Here is a 13,185-nt window from a genome sequence, read left to right as displayed (position 1 = left end):
TTCAAAATCTACAGGAAAGTAAACTTAGATTATCAAAATCACCTTGGTGAAGGAGTTGAGCTCGGTAGGCTGGAAGGGAAGTTGTAAGAAAGGTATGGAGTCGAACAGCCAAAAGAAACTTTAATCCACACTCATCTAGAGTTTCCCCACCTATGACCAGAAAAAAAAGGTGTTTGTGATTTTAAAAAAATATTAAAAAAATAATTTATAAGCTTAAAATACTAAAAAAATGAGTAAAATCAGCATATGTCACAAATACCACATATAAGAATAAAACATTCTTAAACTGGCAAAATGTTTGTTACTCTTAATATTTTCTAATATTTCTTTTTACTAAGCAATTTTTATATTATAGGGAAAAGAGCATGACTAAATAAAGTTAAATAAAGATGAGAATAAATTGATTTAGAGTCTATTAACATTCTTGTTTTGTTTTGTTTTGTTTTTTTGAGACAGGGTTTCTCTGTGTAGCCCTGGCTGTCCTGTAGCTCACTTTGTAGACCAGGATGGCCTCGAACTCAGAAATCCACCTGCCTCTGCCTCCTGAGTGCTGGGATTAAAGGCGTACACCACCACGCCCAGCTAATATTCTTTATAATCCAACTGCATTTGATTTGAACCTTATATTTTTAAGGAGTTTGTGTTTTCTGTGCTATGTCATTTACTATACGGATTCAAGTCATATCTGCATTCTCGGATTCAGCTGTAACACTGGAGGAAATAGTTTTTGCTAACAGTATGAAAATTGAGTCCTGATTTTTACTTTAAATGATTAAAAATAACAATATACTCATTAAACATATTAAATTACCCATAACATAGTCACATAAGATTAGTAACCACTACTGATGCCCTTAAAGTGTAAACTAATTTTTCTTAAAAACCTTTAAACTTTTGTGTCAAATTGAATCTTTTTTTTTTTTGGCCAAGCTTAGTTCAATGGCAAATCCTACTAACCAATATCTGGTTTAAAATAATAAATTTATTAATTTCAAGCCTTGAGATATAATGGAAAATTTCCATTTAAATTTGTTTATACCTTAGATTTAAAAAAATATTCTCTAAGTGATGAAAAGATCTCATTTTGCTGTGTTTATATTTGTTATTCTAGGTAGGCATACACAATAATGGTAATTTCTAAAAAGTCCTTAATCACTCGGTAAATTTTTACAGTGGATTATTCCCACAGAAGGAAAAAAACAGAATTACTTAAATTCTGCTATTTAAAATCTGTACTTTTGCTAAACTCATAAGGATTCAGCTGGATTTTTGTAGCAAGCAGATCATTAATGATGACTGTTATGAGTCTGTGTACTTTATCATAGTATTATAATTTACAAACTAAACTATTTATCAGAGTTAAAACTATTAAAAAAAAACAAATTTTTATATTAGCTTTTTAAAAAGGCACCATAATATCATTTTATGTAAGATCATACTCTTCAAAAACAAGTAAATCTATCTTTTTTCTTTCCATCTTGTACAGGATTTACTTTTACCTTGATTTTTGTCTCTACTTTCTCCAATATCAGTGCTTGTAGTTGCAATTGTATCGGCTAAGGCCATCAAAGACATCTGCTCCATCCTGGTGAGCCCTGGTAAGCTAGAATGAAGTAAATGGCCAGAAAGAACCTGAGCATGCTCAGGACCAAAGTAAGTTGGACTGTATTGTGAAAGGTCAATAACTCTGGGCTTAGTATTTTCTTCATCTGTTTCTAGCATGTGATTATCAGACATCAGAACTGAAGTCTGAAAAAGCTCATCATAACTTTCTTTTGATAACTGTTTTGATTTCTTTAAGGAACTCTCACTCCCAGTTTTTTCTAAAGATGAGCAATAGCTGTCATCATCTGCTGCAAGTAAGGCGTACAAAGGAAGTGGAGGGACAGAGTCTATCTCTGTGTAGTCTCTGTTGTCAGCTTTGTTGAATGCCTGGGGGTCTCTGGTGGTGCTTCCACTAGCACTGATGGTGAGAGATCTAAGGCGGCGCTCATGATTGGATTCCGCTTCATTCAGAGCCACAACTTCCCCAGCAATGCATTTGACAAGATGTGACAAGATGGCCTTGGCTCTCCGAACTTTGCCAAGATCCATGAGTTCCAAAAGCTGCAGGGGATGGTACTGAGGTAAAGTTGGAGAAAGTACATGAGCGGCTTCGAAGAGGCCGGAATCTTCCATATCCACTGCGGGGTCAAATATACTTTTCTTCCCACAGATCTTCTGTGCAAGGCTGGTCATGGACCGAGTCAGAGTCCTCTTTGGAGGGGGTAGCCCAGAACCTGATGAGTTACTTGGCTTTATTAAGCTTAGTATAGATGGAGTGCTTCCACTGTAGGACTCTGGTTTATTAGATGGCTGCCACTGGGAATATACGTGCATTTCACAATCCATTCCTACCACAAGGATGCCATCCCGGACCCATGATAAAGAAACAGGGAAAGGTGGGGCACCTTCTACAGAAGAAACCAAGTCCACACTTCGTAACAGTACAAATTTAGAAAGAGGTACAATTTTAGTACTGTCCCAGAGAGGAAATGCCTGGTTTTCCTTCCCAGTCTGATCTTGTACCTTGCCAGCCATAGGTCCATACATAAAAAGTTTTGAGCCAATCCCTACAGTTAAGATATGAGAACCATCTTCTCTAGACATCCAATCTAAGTGAACCAAATGTTTTGTGTTTGATGTAATACTTTCTTTACTGACTAAATATGTCTCCTGTTTATTATAAGCCACTAAATTGCTATCAATACTAATGCCAGAATCCAACACTGTACTTAACTCATCTAAATGAATTGTCTGCTCAAGGATCCAACATGAGCCTCCTGTAGACTCACATTCAAAGATACTTACATGCATCACAAATTCCTGAGATCTACTATTACAAGTGGGCTGTTTATAAGCTACTGCTAAGCGATTTGTATGTGCACAGCTCACTTCTACAGGTCTACCAGGTACAGTAATACTACTATTGCTCTGAAGTCCATCTTCAATGAGTAATGGCCATTCTTCCCAAACATACACAAGATCTATTTTTCCATTCTTTGATGTTGCTGATTCTCCATTTGTTACTCTGCATCGCCAAAATCTTACTTTTTCATCTGAGCATGAAGTTGCCAATAAATAAGGGGCACTGCAAACAGGATATATGGAAGATGAACTCAGGTGTCCTGGAAAGAAAATGAACCATTAAAAATTCTGGTAATTACTGTTTTCTTTTGGGGGGTGGGGGCTGTTTTTTATTTTTTTGTTTGCTGATACAGGGTTTCTGTGTGTAACCTTGATTACTCTCAAATGCACTCTGTATACCAGTTTGTCCTCAAACTCAAGAGACTCACCTATTTCTGCCTCCCAAGTGCTGGGATTAAAGTCATGTGTCATTACTGCCTGGCTTATTTATATTTTCTATGTATTAAAAGTTTGAGGGCTGGTGAGATGGCTCAGCGGGTAAGAGTACCCGACTGCTCTTCCAAAGGTCCTGAGTTCAAATTCCAACAACCACATGGTGGCTTACAACCATCCGTAAGGAGATCTGACTCCCTCTTCTGGGGTATCTGAAGACAGCTACAGTGTACTTACATATAATAAATAAATAAATAAATAAATAAATAAATAAATAAATAGAAAAAAAAGTTTGAGCTGTTTTGCTGAAAATGTGTTAAAAAACACGAGATGCTGGCTTTTAATGATACCAATAAGCTATATACTACAGGGCTGGCAAGATGACACAGTAAGAATACTTGCTGCCAAGCCTGACAATCTGAGTTTAATTCTCAGAACAGACATGATGGAAGAAAAGAATCAACTTCCTTAAGTTGTCCTGACATATGTGTTTAAACACACAGGCACATGCCACACACACAGAGACAGAGAGACAGAGACAGAGACAGGCAGGCAGGCAAGGCAGGCAGGCAGACAGACAGACAGACACAGAAAGAAACAGAGTATGATTGCCAATCCTTATCTAAGTAGTAAATGGTCACTTTACAGTTTTGTTATTTTTTTCTTTTTAATTAATTTATTATTTGATAAATTGTACACTTGTACTATAATACATTCTGATTCTCTCCCTCGTACTCCTCACCTTCTCTTGTCTCCCTTCCATCACTACCACCCACTCCCCACTCACATTCACCAGTGTCTTTCCAAGGCTCACGGCTTCCAATTTTGATTTTTGACCCATCTAGCTTATTAAAGAAGGCCATCTATTTCACTAGTGGATTAAAATTACCATTGGAGCCCTTGAAGGCAATGATATCCCTTTCTGACTCTATCAGTGGAAAACAGTCCCTCCTCCATCCATGCTTGACTTGATGAGAGACTCATTTATATACAGACCCTGTGTGGGCACCTACAATTGCCAAAAATTTATCTTGCCCAGAATGACATTCCGCAGCCTTCTTCCTATCTGCTAGTTTTATATTACACCCTGCCTCCTTCTGCAATTTTCCCTGAGCTTACGGGGAGATAATAAATATATTTCTTAGATTTGAACACTCATCTACCATTTACTATCAGTACTTGGTGCGGCCATGGGTCTACGCTGACCACTAATCACTAGAGATAGAGACTTCTCTTATTAGTCCTGAAAACCATATCAAAACCACATGGTGATGGTGATTGTTAGTCCCTAGTGGAGAATTGATATTATTTCGGTAACCTGACATATCATTAAGCTGTCTTCTAAATATTTAGTTTATATCCCCAAAGTCTTATAATACTGAAGTATATTCATAGCACTAATTTATTCCTAAGTGAAACTTAATATTTTATCAGACTTAAACAAATTATATATTCTATTAGTTTCCCAAAATAGGTTGTCAAATTTAAAGGGATAGTGATAACGACTTCAGGCTTTGGCAGATGTAAGTTCTCTATTACAGCTACTCAACTTTTCATTGTATAAAATCAAATATATGCAACAGTAGACAAATGATTATAACTACATATTACCAAATTTATTTGAAAATGTAGGTAATGGGCTGGGGAGATGGTTCAGTTGACTCAGTGTCTGATGCACAAGTACAAGGATCTGAGGTTGAGTATTTAGAACCCATGCGAAAAGCTGAGCATGAAACACACTGGTTAGTAAGCTAATTGTCAAAAACCAACTTAAAAGAGATCAAATGCACTTATCCTACATATGAGAACAATGTCACTCCCAGAATATATAGTCTATTAAATAAAAATGACAGTGCAAGGTATGGTATACCTCCCTTTTAGTTATTGTCAGAAAGGCTTTAGAAGTCTACAACAGTGCTTGATGATGCACTTGATGACCAACCATAATGAAATAGACACTGTACACACTGGTTTAGGATAGAGAGGAATCAGTCTAAAACTGAGTAGAAAAATTCCTCTATGGTGGTGAGCTTGCACAGTGTGAGGATGCTGTGCAGGATACTGAGTGAGACAAGACAATTCTGGACCATGCTTGTCAGAATACTGACCTATCAGCGAGGGTAACTAAATGCTTACTGATAGGATCTGAAGTCTGCTACAAAGGAAGACATTTCATGTCCAGTATAATAATCCTAGTCAAAAGACCAGGGGTAGTAGCTGCTATTATTATTTTATTAGATGGTCATGCGGTTAAATCTTTGTTTATATCTATAACCTAGGCTACTCTGAACCTTGGTCAGAGACACCTCTTTTTGCAGTGGGCAGCAGTCTATGGAAAGATGCACAATTGGTCCAAGTGCTAATAATAAGAGACTGTGTGCTCAGCCCATATCAAGCCCCCTCTTCTCAGCTCTTGGAACATTACTGAAGAGAAGGCAGAAAGAATCTAAGAGTCAGCTGGAGGAGGGGGAGCTTTGTGAAATGCTATATTCTGGATATGACATGGCTATCACACTCATGAACAAAATCACCCATGGTTACTTGCATAAAATCAAAACAGCTGAAATTCTGGCAGTGGTGGGTAGATAGTATCTAGGTACTAATCCTTACTGAGGAGCTATGAGTAATTGGTTAAGTTTCTGAAGGACAGAGAATCATTCTTTTAATGACCTTGGTAGGATTCCAATGTCCATATGTGTGCATATATGGGCAGCACTAACTGGACTAAATGGGTTATTAAAAAAAAAAAAAGAGACATGGTAGCAGTGCATATAAATGGAATTTAAGGAGGGAAATAACAGGGATATAAAAAGAAAAGCTGGGAATAGCAGCTCTTTAGCCTTGTGGAGTAGAAGTAAGTGGTCAGAAAGAGGTAGTTTGACTGATTATTGGCCTAGCTAAATGTTTGAGCTTCAGATTCAGTGAGAGACCTTGCCTCAAAAAGTAAAGGTGGAAAGCTAGAGAGAGTTCAGCAGGTAAGGGAGGTCCACTACTCTTCCAGATGGCTTAAGTCTGATTCTCAGTAACCAAACTAAGAAGTTTGCAACCACTTGAAACTCAAGCTTCAGAGAATCAGGCTGCCTTTCACAGGTATCTGCATTGACATGCACATACCCCACACATACATGCATAATTTAAAATACATCTTAAAGAAAGATACAAAGTGACCAAGGAAAGATGCTGAATGTGGGTTCTGGGATTAACAGTAGATTAACAGATTGTCAGGCCTGATAGCAAACACCTTTATCCCATAAGGCTCTATACCATATTTTAGAGCACATATCATCTTAACTAATGTAACTTTAAAGCCTTAACCAAATGTAACATTACAATTCCTTTAAGCTCATTGTCAATTCCTTTAAACTGAATAAAAACATTTTTAATCCTTTCCAAGAGAATTTACTGAATAAATAAATAAATAAATAAACAAACAAACAAACAAATCTCACACTAGAAAAGCTTTCACCATATGCTCCCTAAACATCTTTTTATTTTTTTAGTATGGCCTCATATAACACAAGAAGTCCTGGAATTGGGTGTGTAGACCAGGCTTGCATTGAACCTGCAGCAATTCTGCTTTCGCCTTCCAGCTGTGGGAATTACAGGAATAAACCGGATTTGACTGCATGCTGCTTTTATGAAATAAAACAAATACCTGTTTCCCACATAAATTGGGCCAAAAAAATTGTCAATGATAAGCATCTTTGTTTCTCTATTTTGTTATTTTACTTTAATTGGAGTTCAATAACGAAGACCTACTGTTCTGAAAAGTAACAAAATTATGTCAATACTAAAGTTATTCTTTTTCTAGTTTTAATTTTCCTTACACTGATGCTTTAATATGTAGAAGCATAATATAAAAATTAGTTAGAATATCATTAACAATTCAACTCCTAAAAATTTCACCTTTCACAAAAGATTAAAGTACCTGATAGCATTTGGGAAACAGAAAAAAGTTCGTACTTTAAGCAATCAGTTAAAGGAATGAGAAGTAGCAAAAACAAGCAAATAAACAAACAAACAAACAAAAAACAAATAGATACTTTGAGTATGAAAATGAAAGAATAAATGACTAAAACCATGGATGCTGTAGTGGTAGTCTCAGAACAGTAGTTCTCAATCTGTGGATCACAGCCCCTTTGACAGTTAAACGACCTTTTTGCAGGAGTTGCTAAGATTATCAGAAAACACAGATTACAATTCGTAACAGTAACAAGATTACAGTAATGAAGTAGCAATGAAATTTTAGGGTTGGGGTAACCACAACATGAGGAACTGTATTACAGGGCTGCAGCATTAGAAAGCTTGATAGCCACTGTTTTAGAACCTGAGCACACTGACTCTCTCCCTGAAAACACAAGTCACCAGCATACTTGTTACTTACAGCAGGCTTGCTGGTCTCTAACCTAGTGTCTGTGATAAAGTGTCATACTTCCATAAGAATTTGATTATTTAATAAATAGGTGATTGAGAATAGTTTGGAGTGACTACAGTCCCTGCACTTGGAAGGCTGAATAAAAAGAGTGAGTTGGAGAATTTAAGACCACTTTGAGATACTCCTGTTTATAAACAGTCCAAAAATAAAGACTTTACATTTTGTTTTATATTATCGATACACATAGGTCAAATACATGAAATGCTTATTAGATAACTGGGCACTAAGCTACTGTGCACAAATCAGTAACTTTATTTCTAACAAGTTCACAGAATGCTGCTGCTCCAGGTCTAGAGATAGCATTCTCAGAATGCAGTCTGAATGATGCCTCAGAATCAAGGCACCTTGAATGGTCCATCTTATTAGCACATGGCTCCAGAAACTACTATAAATACTAAAATAGGTGGCAAACGGGGTAATGTTTGTTACCACCTATAAACTTTCACTTTGTCTAATGTGATAGTTTTGTCAATTTGCAGGGATTTAGAGTCACCATGGAAACAAAGGTCTAGGCAAGTTTATGAGGGAGGTTTTAGGTTCCATTAATGGAAGTCAGACCCACTCTAAACCTGGTAAAACAATTCAATGGGCTGATTCTTAGACTGAACAAAAAAGTGTGGTGGTTTGACTGAGAAAGGCTCATGGAGGTTCGAATATTTGAATTCTTGGTTCCCAGTTGGTAGAACTGTAAGGACTAGGAAGAGTGGCTGTGCTGGAGGAAGTGCCACAGAAGATGAAGCTGTAAGGTTTTCTACAACTTGGGCCAGTCCCAGTGTGCTCTGTTTTCTGCTTTTCAAGTTGTGAATTCTCAGTTGCTGTTCCAGGCAAGCTGCTGCTTGCTGCCCTACTGTCCTACCACCCTGCCATGATAAAACTCTTAAGTCTCTAAAATGTTAAGTCTAATTAAATGTTTCCTATGATCAATAGTATGATCTATTATGACAATAGAAAAGTAAATAACACAAAGAGTAAACTAAGCTGAACACCAGCATCCATGTATGTATGGTTCTGTTTCATGTGACCAGCCAGTTCAAGTTCCTGCGATGATAGTCTATACCTTGGAACTGTAGCCAAAATAAACCTTTCTTAGGTTGCTTTTTCAGATATTTACTCAAAGCAGTAAGAAAAGTAAATAGAGTTGGCTGATAAATGTCATATAACCTAAAAACATAGTAAGTCTTCAATGTACATTCAAAGTACACACTGCTTTGTATGTACTTCAGAGTGAGGGACAGTATTTACTTTAACCCTGGTAAGCAGTCAAGGCTTACAAAGTTGGACTAGTCTCTGTGGTAAATTTTACAAACCTGCTGAAGGCTTAACACTTATTATCTCAGCTCCTTCTGGCAAAGCCAACTCTTTGCTGTATACCATTTCAGAGAAGAGAGACAACTTGCTGGTACTCTGGAGATTAGCTCTGCAAGCCTGGAATTTCTGTGAAAATGGAGATAGAATCTTCTCTGGAGAAGAGGAATAATGGTCTTCTGGTAGCCAACTAGCTTCTGATATTTTTGCGTCTATTCTTTCATCTATAAAACAAAAAAACAAAACCAAAATCTGGGAGGGAATCCTTTACGAATAAGTATTGTAATCACTACATTTAAATAAATAGCTGAAATATAAAAGATAACATTGTAGACACATTGGTGACTATTTACAAAAAGAAAGAAAGCTGTTTTACTTTCGGTATTCTAAATAAACTATAATTATCAGCAGTATTTAAAATGGTTTCAAAACTCACTCTATAAACAATGGTAAGGAAGATAGGTTCAAGAAAAGATAATAGGAGGAGGAAGAAGAGTGAAAGGAAGGATATGGTCAAGTAACTATACACATACATGAAAAGGTAATAATAAACCCATTACTTTGAATAATTATACATTAATATTAATATTACTTATAAGAATACATATAGTTTGTAAAATTGTTTCTCGGTTAAATATGTAGGATTTCATGAATTATTTAATGAAGTAAAAATGAATTTCTTTAAAATAAAAAAGGCCTAAAGTTTTCTACTTGTGTATGTATACTTTCTTGAAGTGCAGGTCTATCTGAATATACAAAAAACAAAGTAGACTTACCCAGTGAGACAGGAATTGACCTTAAGTGTAAATTCCACATGCGTAACAGTGAACGGTTGTCTTCAGTACACTCTATCACAACCAGGTAGAACTTTTCAGAAAATCCATTACATGAGCTGTCTGTTGACATCAGGAATATTTTTCATTATGACAGATGGATGAGATGGTATACATAATATATGAAGTTAAAATAGTTTATTTTTTTATAGAAACTTTAAAATGCAAAGCAGATTACAAAATGGGTCATTAGTACATGAATTTGCATTAATTTGAAATTTTAATTATATACATGCTATATGTAAATTTCACTTCCAAGATCTAAATTTTAAATGTTTACTTTGAGCATTTTTAACCTTAAAATTCCTAATATAGTCATTACTTTGGAACTGTTCACAGTGAGATAGCACACACAATCACTGGGGGAGACAGAGACAAACCAACCTCACTGGGTAGTCCTGAAAGGTAATTCTAAGAATCTTAAACCTTTCTATATCAGGGGACTAACTCAAAGGGGAAGTCTGAAAATAAAGTTTAAGTGAGCTACTCAAATTATAAGAATTAAAAGAAAAGAGACGATAAGGCCAATCATTCTATTTTTGATTATTACAATAAAAACAAAAGAATACCCTGATAATAGTATTTGAAAAATATTTTTCTTGATAGAACAAAAGATAAAAATATAACTCCATAGGTATTTTCAGGCAAACAATAATAATAAAAGTAATGTCTTTTAAAAAGTATAATCAGTAAAAATTCCTTGAGTATTTTAAGAAATACTAGATCATGTATTTGGTTTTAAAAAGAAAAAAATTAAAATAAAAGAATCTTAGAAAATATTAGAAACATAAGCAGCATAGCAAAATTTACTGTAATGCAGAGTAAATTCCCTTAAAACTTTTAGTTGTAATGTATTTATTAAAAATAGGATGCAGGCACGTGCAGCCACTTGCAGGGCCAACTATCATGCAGCACTGTGGTTCCTTTGCCATGTCATCTGATGGAATTTTCCTTTTGCCTATTCTTTCCTTTCAACGTTTTTTAGACAGGGTCTCACTACATAGCCTTGTCTGGCATGGAGCTCACTATGTAAACCAGGCTGACCTCAAACTTCTAGCTGCCTCAGATTCACAAGAGCCGAGATTAAAAGCATTCTCCATCTCACAAGGCTTTCTATTCTTTTCAAACACTGGTCAAAGCCTGGGCATGCTTTCTGCAACACTCTGGTCCTCTTGCTCACTCTTCCTTAAGTTGCTCCCTACCCTTGCCATGTGGTCCTTGTCCTCCACTGCAGACACGTTTGCTTTCTCAGATACTAACTTTCAAAGGCTTGTATTTTTCTCTTTAACCTCCTCCTAGCAGATGACAAGATTTACAGCATATCTGCTCTGTTAGTTTGTTTTTTCTCTCAATCTTGAATAGAATTTTTGGGGGTGGGGGGTGCTCAAGTATGTACAAGTGTGTTGAGGTCAGAGGTTGATGCTAAACTCTTTCACAAGCACTCTCTCCTTTGTATGTTGACACAGGTCTCTCACTTCAAAATGCATCTGTCTCTGCAATATTAGCATTACAAATGTACGGCTGTGTCCAGCTTTTTAAACATGAGTTCTAGAGATCAACCTCAGACCCTTCATGCTATGTGACAAGCATTTCACTGTCTGAGCCAGCTTACCATCCCTTTACTCCCTTCATTTTAAAAAAAATGGCCAGGATGTCCAGAACTACAAAACCACATGAAAAAAGTGTGCTTTTACAGTTCATGAAAGCTCAGGGAATACCATAAAACATTAACTGAAATCACAATAAGAAACTACCAATGGGCAGAGCTCTAAGGAATGCTTCTCAGAAGACAAGTGGGAAACAGAAGAAACAATGTACTTGTAAGAGAAATCCTTGAACAAATCATGTAGTTAATGTTATCTGAGACTTAATAACTGACTTGACTGACATAGTGTAATTGCTTACTTCGGATTTTAGTCTTCAGGAAAATTTTACCCAGTTTGGTCTGCCTCTGTAATTAAGTCTGATAACCAAGAAATTTTATCTCTATTTTCTCAGTTTTACTTCATGCAAGATAACAATAAGGTTAGGTGGTAGAATTTAATTAAAAGTTAACTTTTATTCTAAATGTTTTACTAGTAAATATTTATATTAAGACTCTGTTTAATGGCATTACTATTTATTTATTTAGATTATGGGCATCTGGAAAGCCAGGTTTTACTAATAAATATTTATATTAAGATACTGTTTAATGACATATCTATCTATCTATCTATCTATCTATCTATCTATCTATCTATCTAAATTATGGGCTTCTGAAAAGCCAGGTGTCTACATTATTCAAGTCAGTAATCCATCCATATAAAGATCACTCACTCACTCACTCACTCACTCACTCACTCGCTCACTATGGCAATAATAGACACCACCTACTGTGTACTTAAAGTAACATGAAACTGGGCTAGGGGTAAGGCTCAATCTTAGCTTAATGTCTTGGAAGGAGAGCAGGCAGCAGGTGGGAACTAAGAGTAAAGTAACATACAACCGAGGAACAGTCAATTGCTTTGATTTGTGGTATTTCAGTTTTTTGTTGTTTTTTTCTATTTCCTGGTTAAGAGTAAAAAGCTAAGCCAGGAGAAGGCCTGTATGTCTGTATTCAAGCTATTCAGGAGGCTGAGGCAAGAGAATAGCTTGAGCATGGGATTTAAGGCAAGGTTAAGCTACTTAATCAGACCATATAAATAAGAATATAAATTCATACTCAGAAGAAAAAGGTAGTATTTATGATAAAAATACCAACCTGAAATACAACTTGAGCTGTATTAGTTCATCTTTATTAACTATATAATATAAGCTGCAAATACTATCATCATATCAAAATTCTTCCTTACCTGAATCCAATAAAATGTTATCTACTCCCAGACGTTTCTTCTCAAGGTTATTCAAAATGAAGTCTTCTTGAAAAACATGAAGCAACTGGGTTTTTCTGCCATGCTGAAGTAAATAAATAACAACATAAATTGACATATACAGGTCATTTACTTAATGATAAATAGAAGAAAAATAATACTTACAAGCTTGGTAATAGAATCTAATGCAATAATGCATCCTGGTCTGGCTGTTGATTGCTGACTGACAATGTTAAACACTTCACCAACATATTTCTGTTAAAAAAAAAAAAAAAAAAAAAACTTCTTTAATAATAAAAAAACCCTAAAAACAAAATTTCATTAAGATAAATCATGAACTCAAGTAGTATAAATATAGTTTCTTTCAACTATAAACAATATAGAATTTTAACTTAATAGAAACTACACAGAAATGATTCGAATA

The 13,185-nt window shown here is 35.6% G+C and overlaps 1 protein-coding gene across 4 annotated transcripts in view; it reads right to left on the bottom strand.

Annotated features, from left to right (window-relative positions):
• Positions 1 to 13,185, bottom strand: part of Dmxl1 (Dmx like 1) — a 131,476-nt gene that overhangs the window by 80,171 nt on the left and 38,120 nt on the right. For all 4 annotated transcript variants that reach the window (XM_029471979.2, XM_029471981.2, XM_021150434.3 and 1 more), the window contains exons 14-19: positions 12,927 to 13,016; positions 12,744 to 12,846; positions 9,856 to 9,975; positions 9,082 to 9,303; positions 1,500 to 3,167; positions 43 to 150 (exon numbers count right to left, since the gene is read on the bottom strand). In XM_029471979.2, the coding sequence (XP_029327839.1) occupies positions 43 to 150; positions 1,500 to 3,167; positions 9,082 to 9,303; positions 9,856 to 9,975; positions 12,744 to 12,846; positions 12,927 to 13,016 (2,311 nt within the window). The remainder of the gene's footprint in view (positions 1 to 42; positions 151 to 1,499; positions 3,168 to 9,081; positions 9,304 to 9,855; positions 9,976 to 12,743; positions 12,847 to 12,926; positions 13,017 to 13,185) is intronic.

The sequence above is a fragment of the Mus caroli genome, unplaced genomic scaffold (assembly GCF_978045245.1).
Source record: "Mus caroli unplaced genomic scaffold, Mus_caroli_1 scaffold_19, whole genome shotgun sequence".
Lineage (NCBI taxonomy): Eukaryota > Metazoa > Chordata > Mammalia > Rodentia > Muridae > Mus > Mus caroli.
This window is presented reverse-complemented; position numbering and strand designations above follow the sequence as displayed.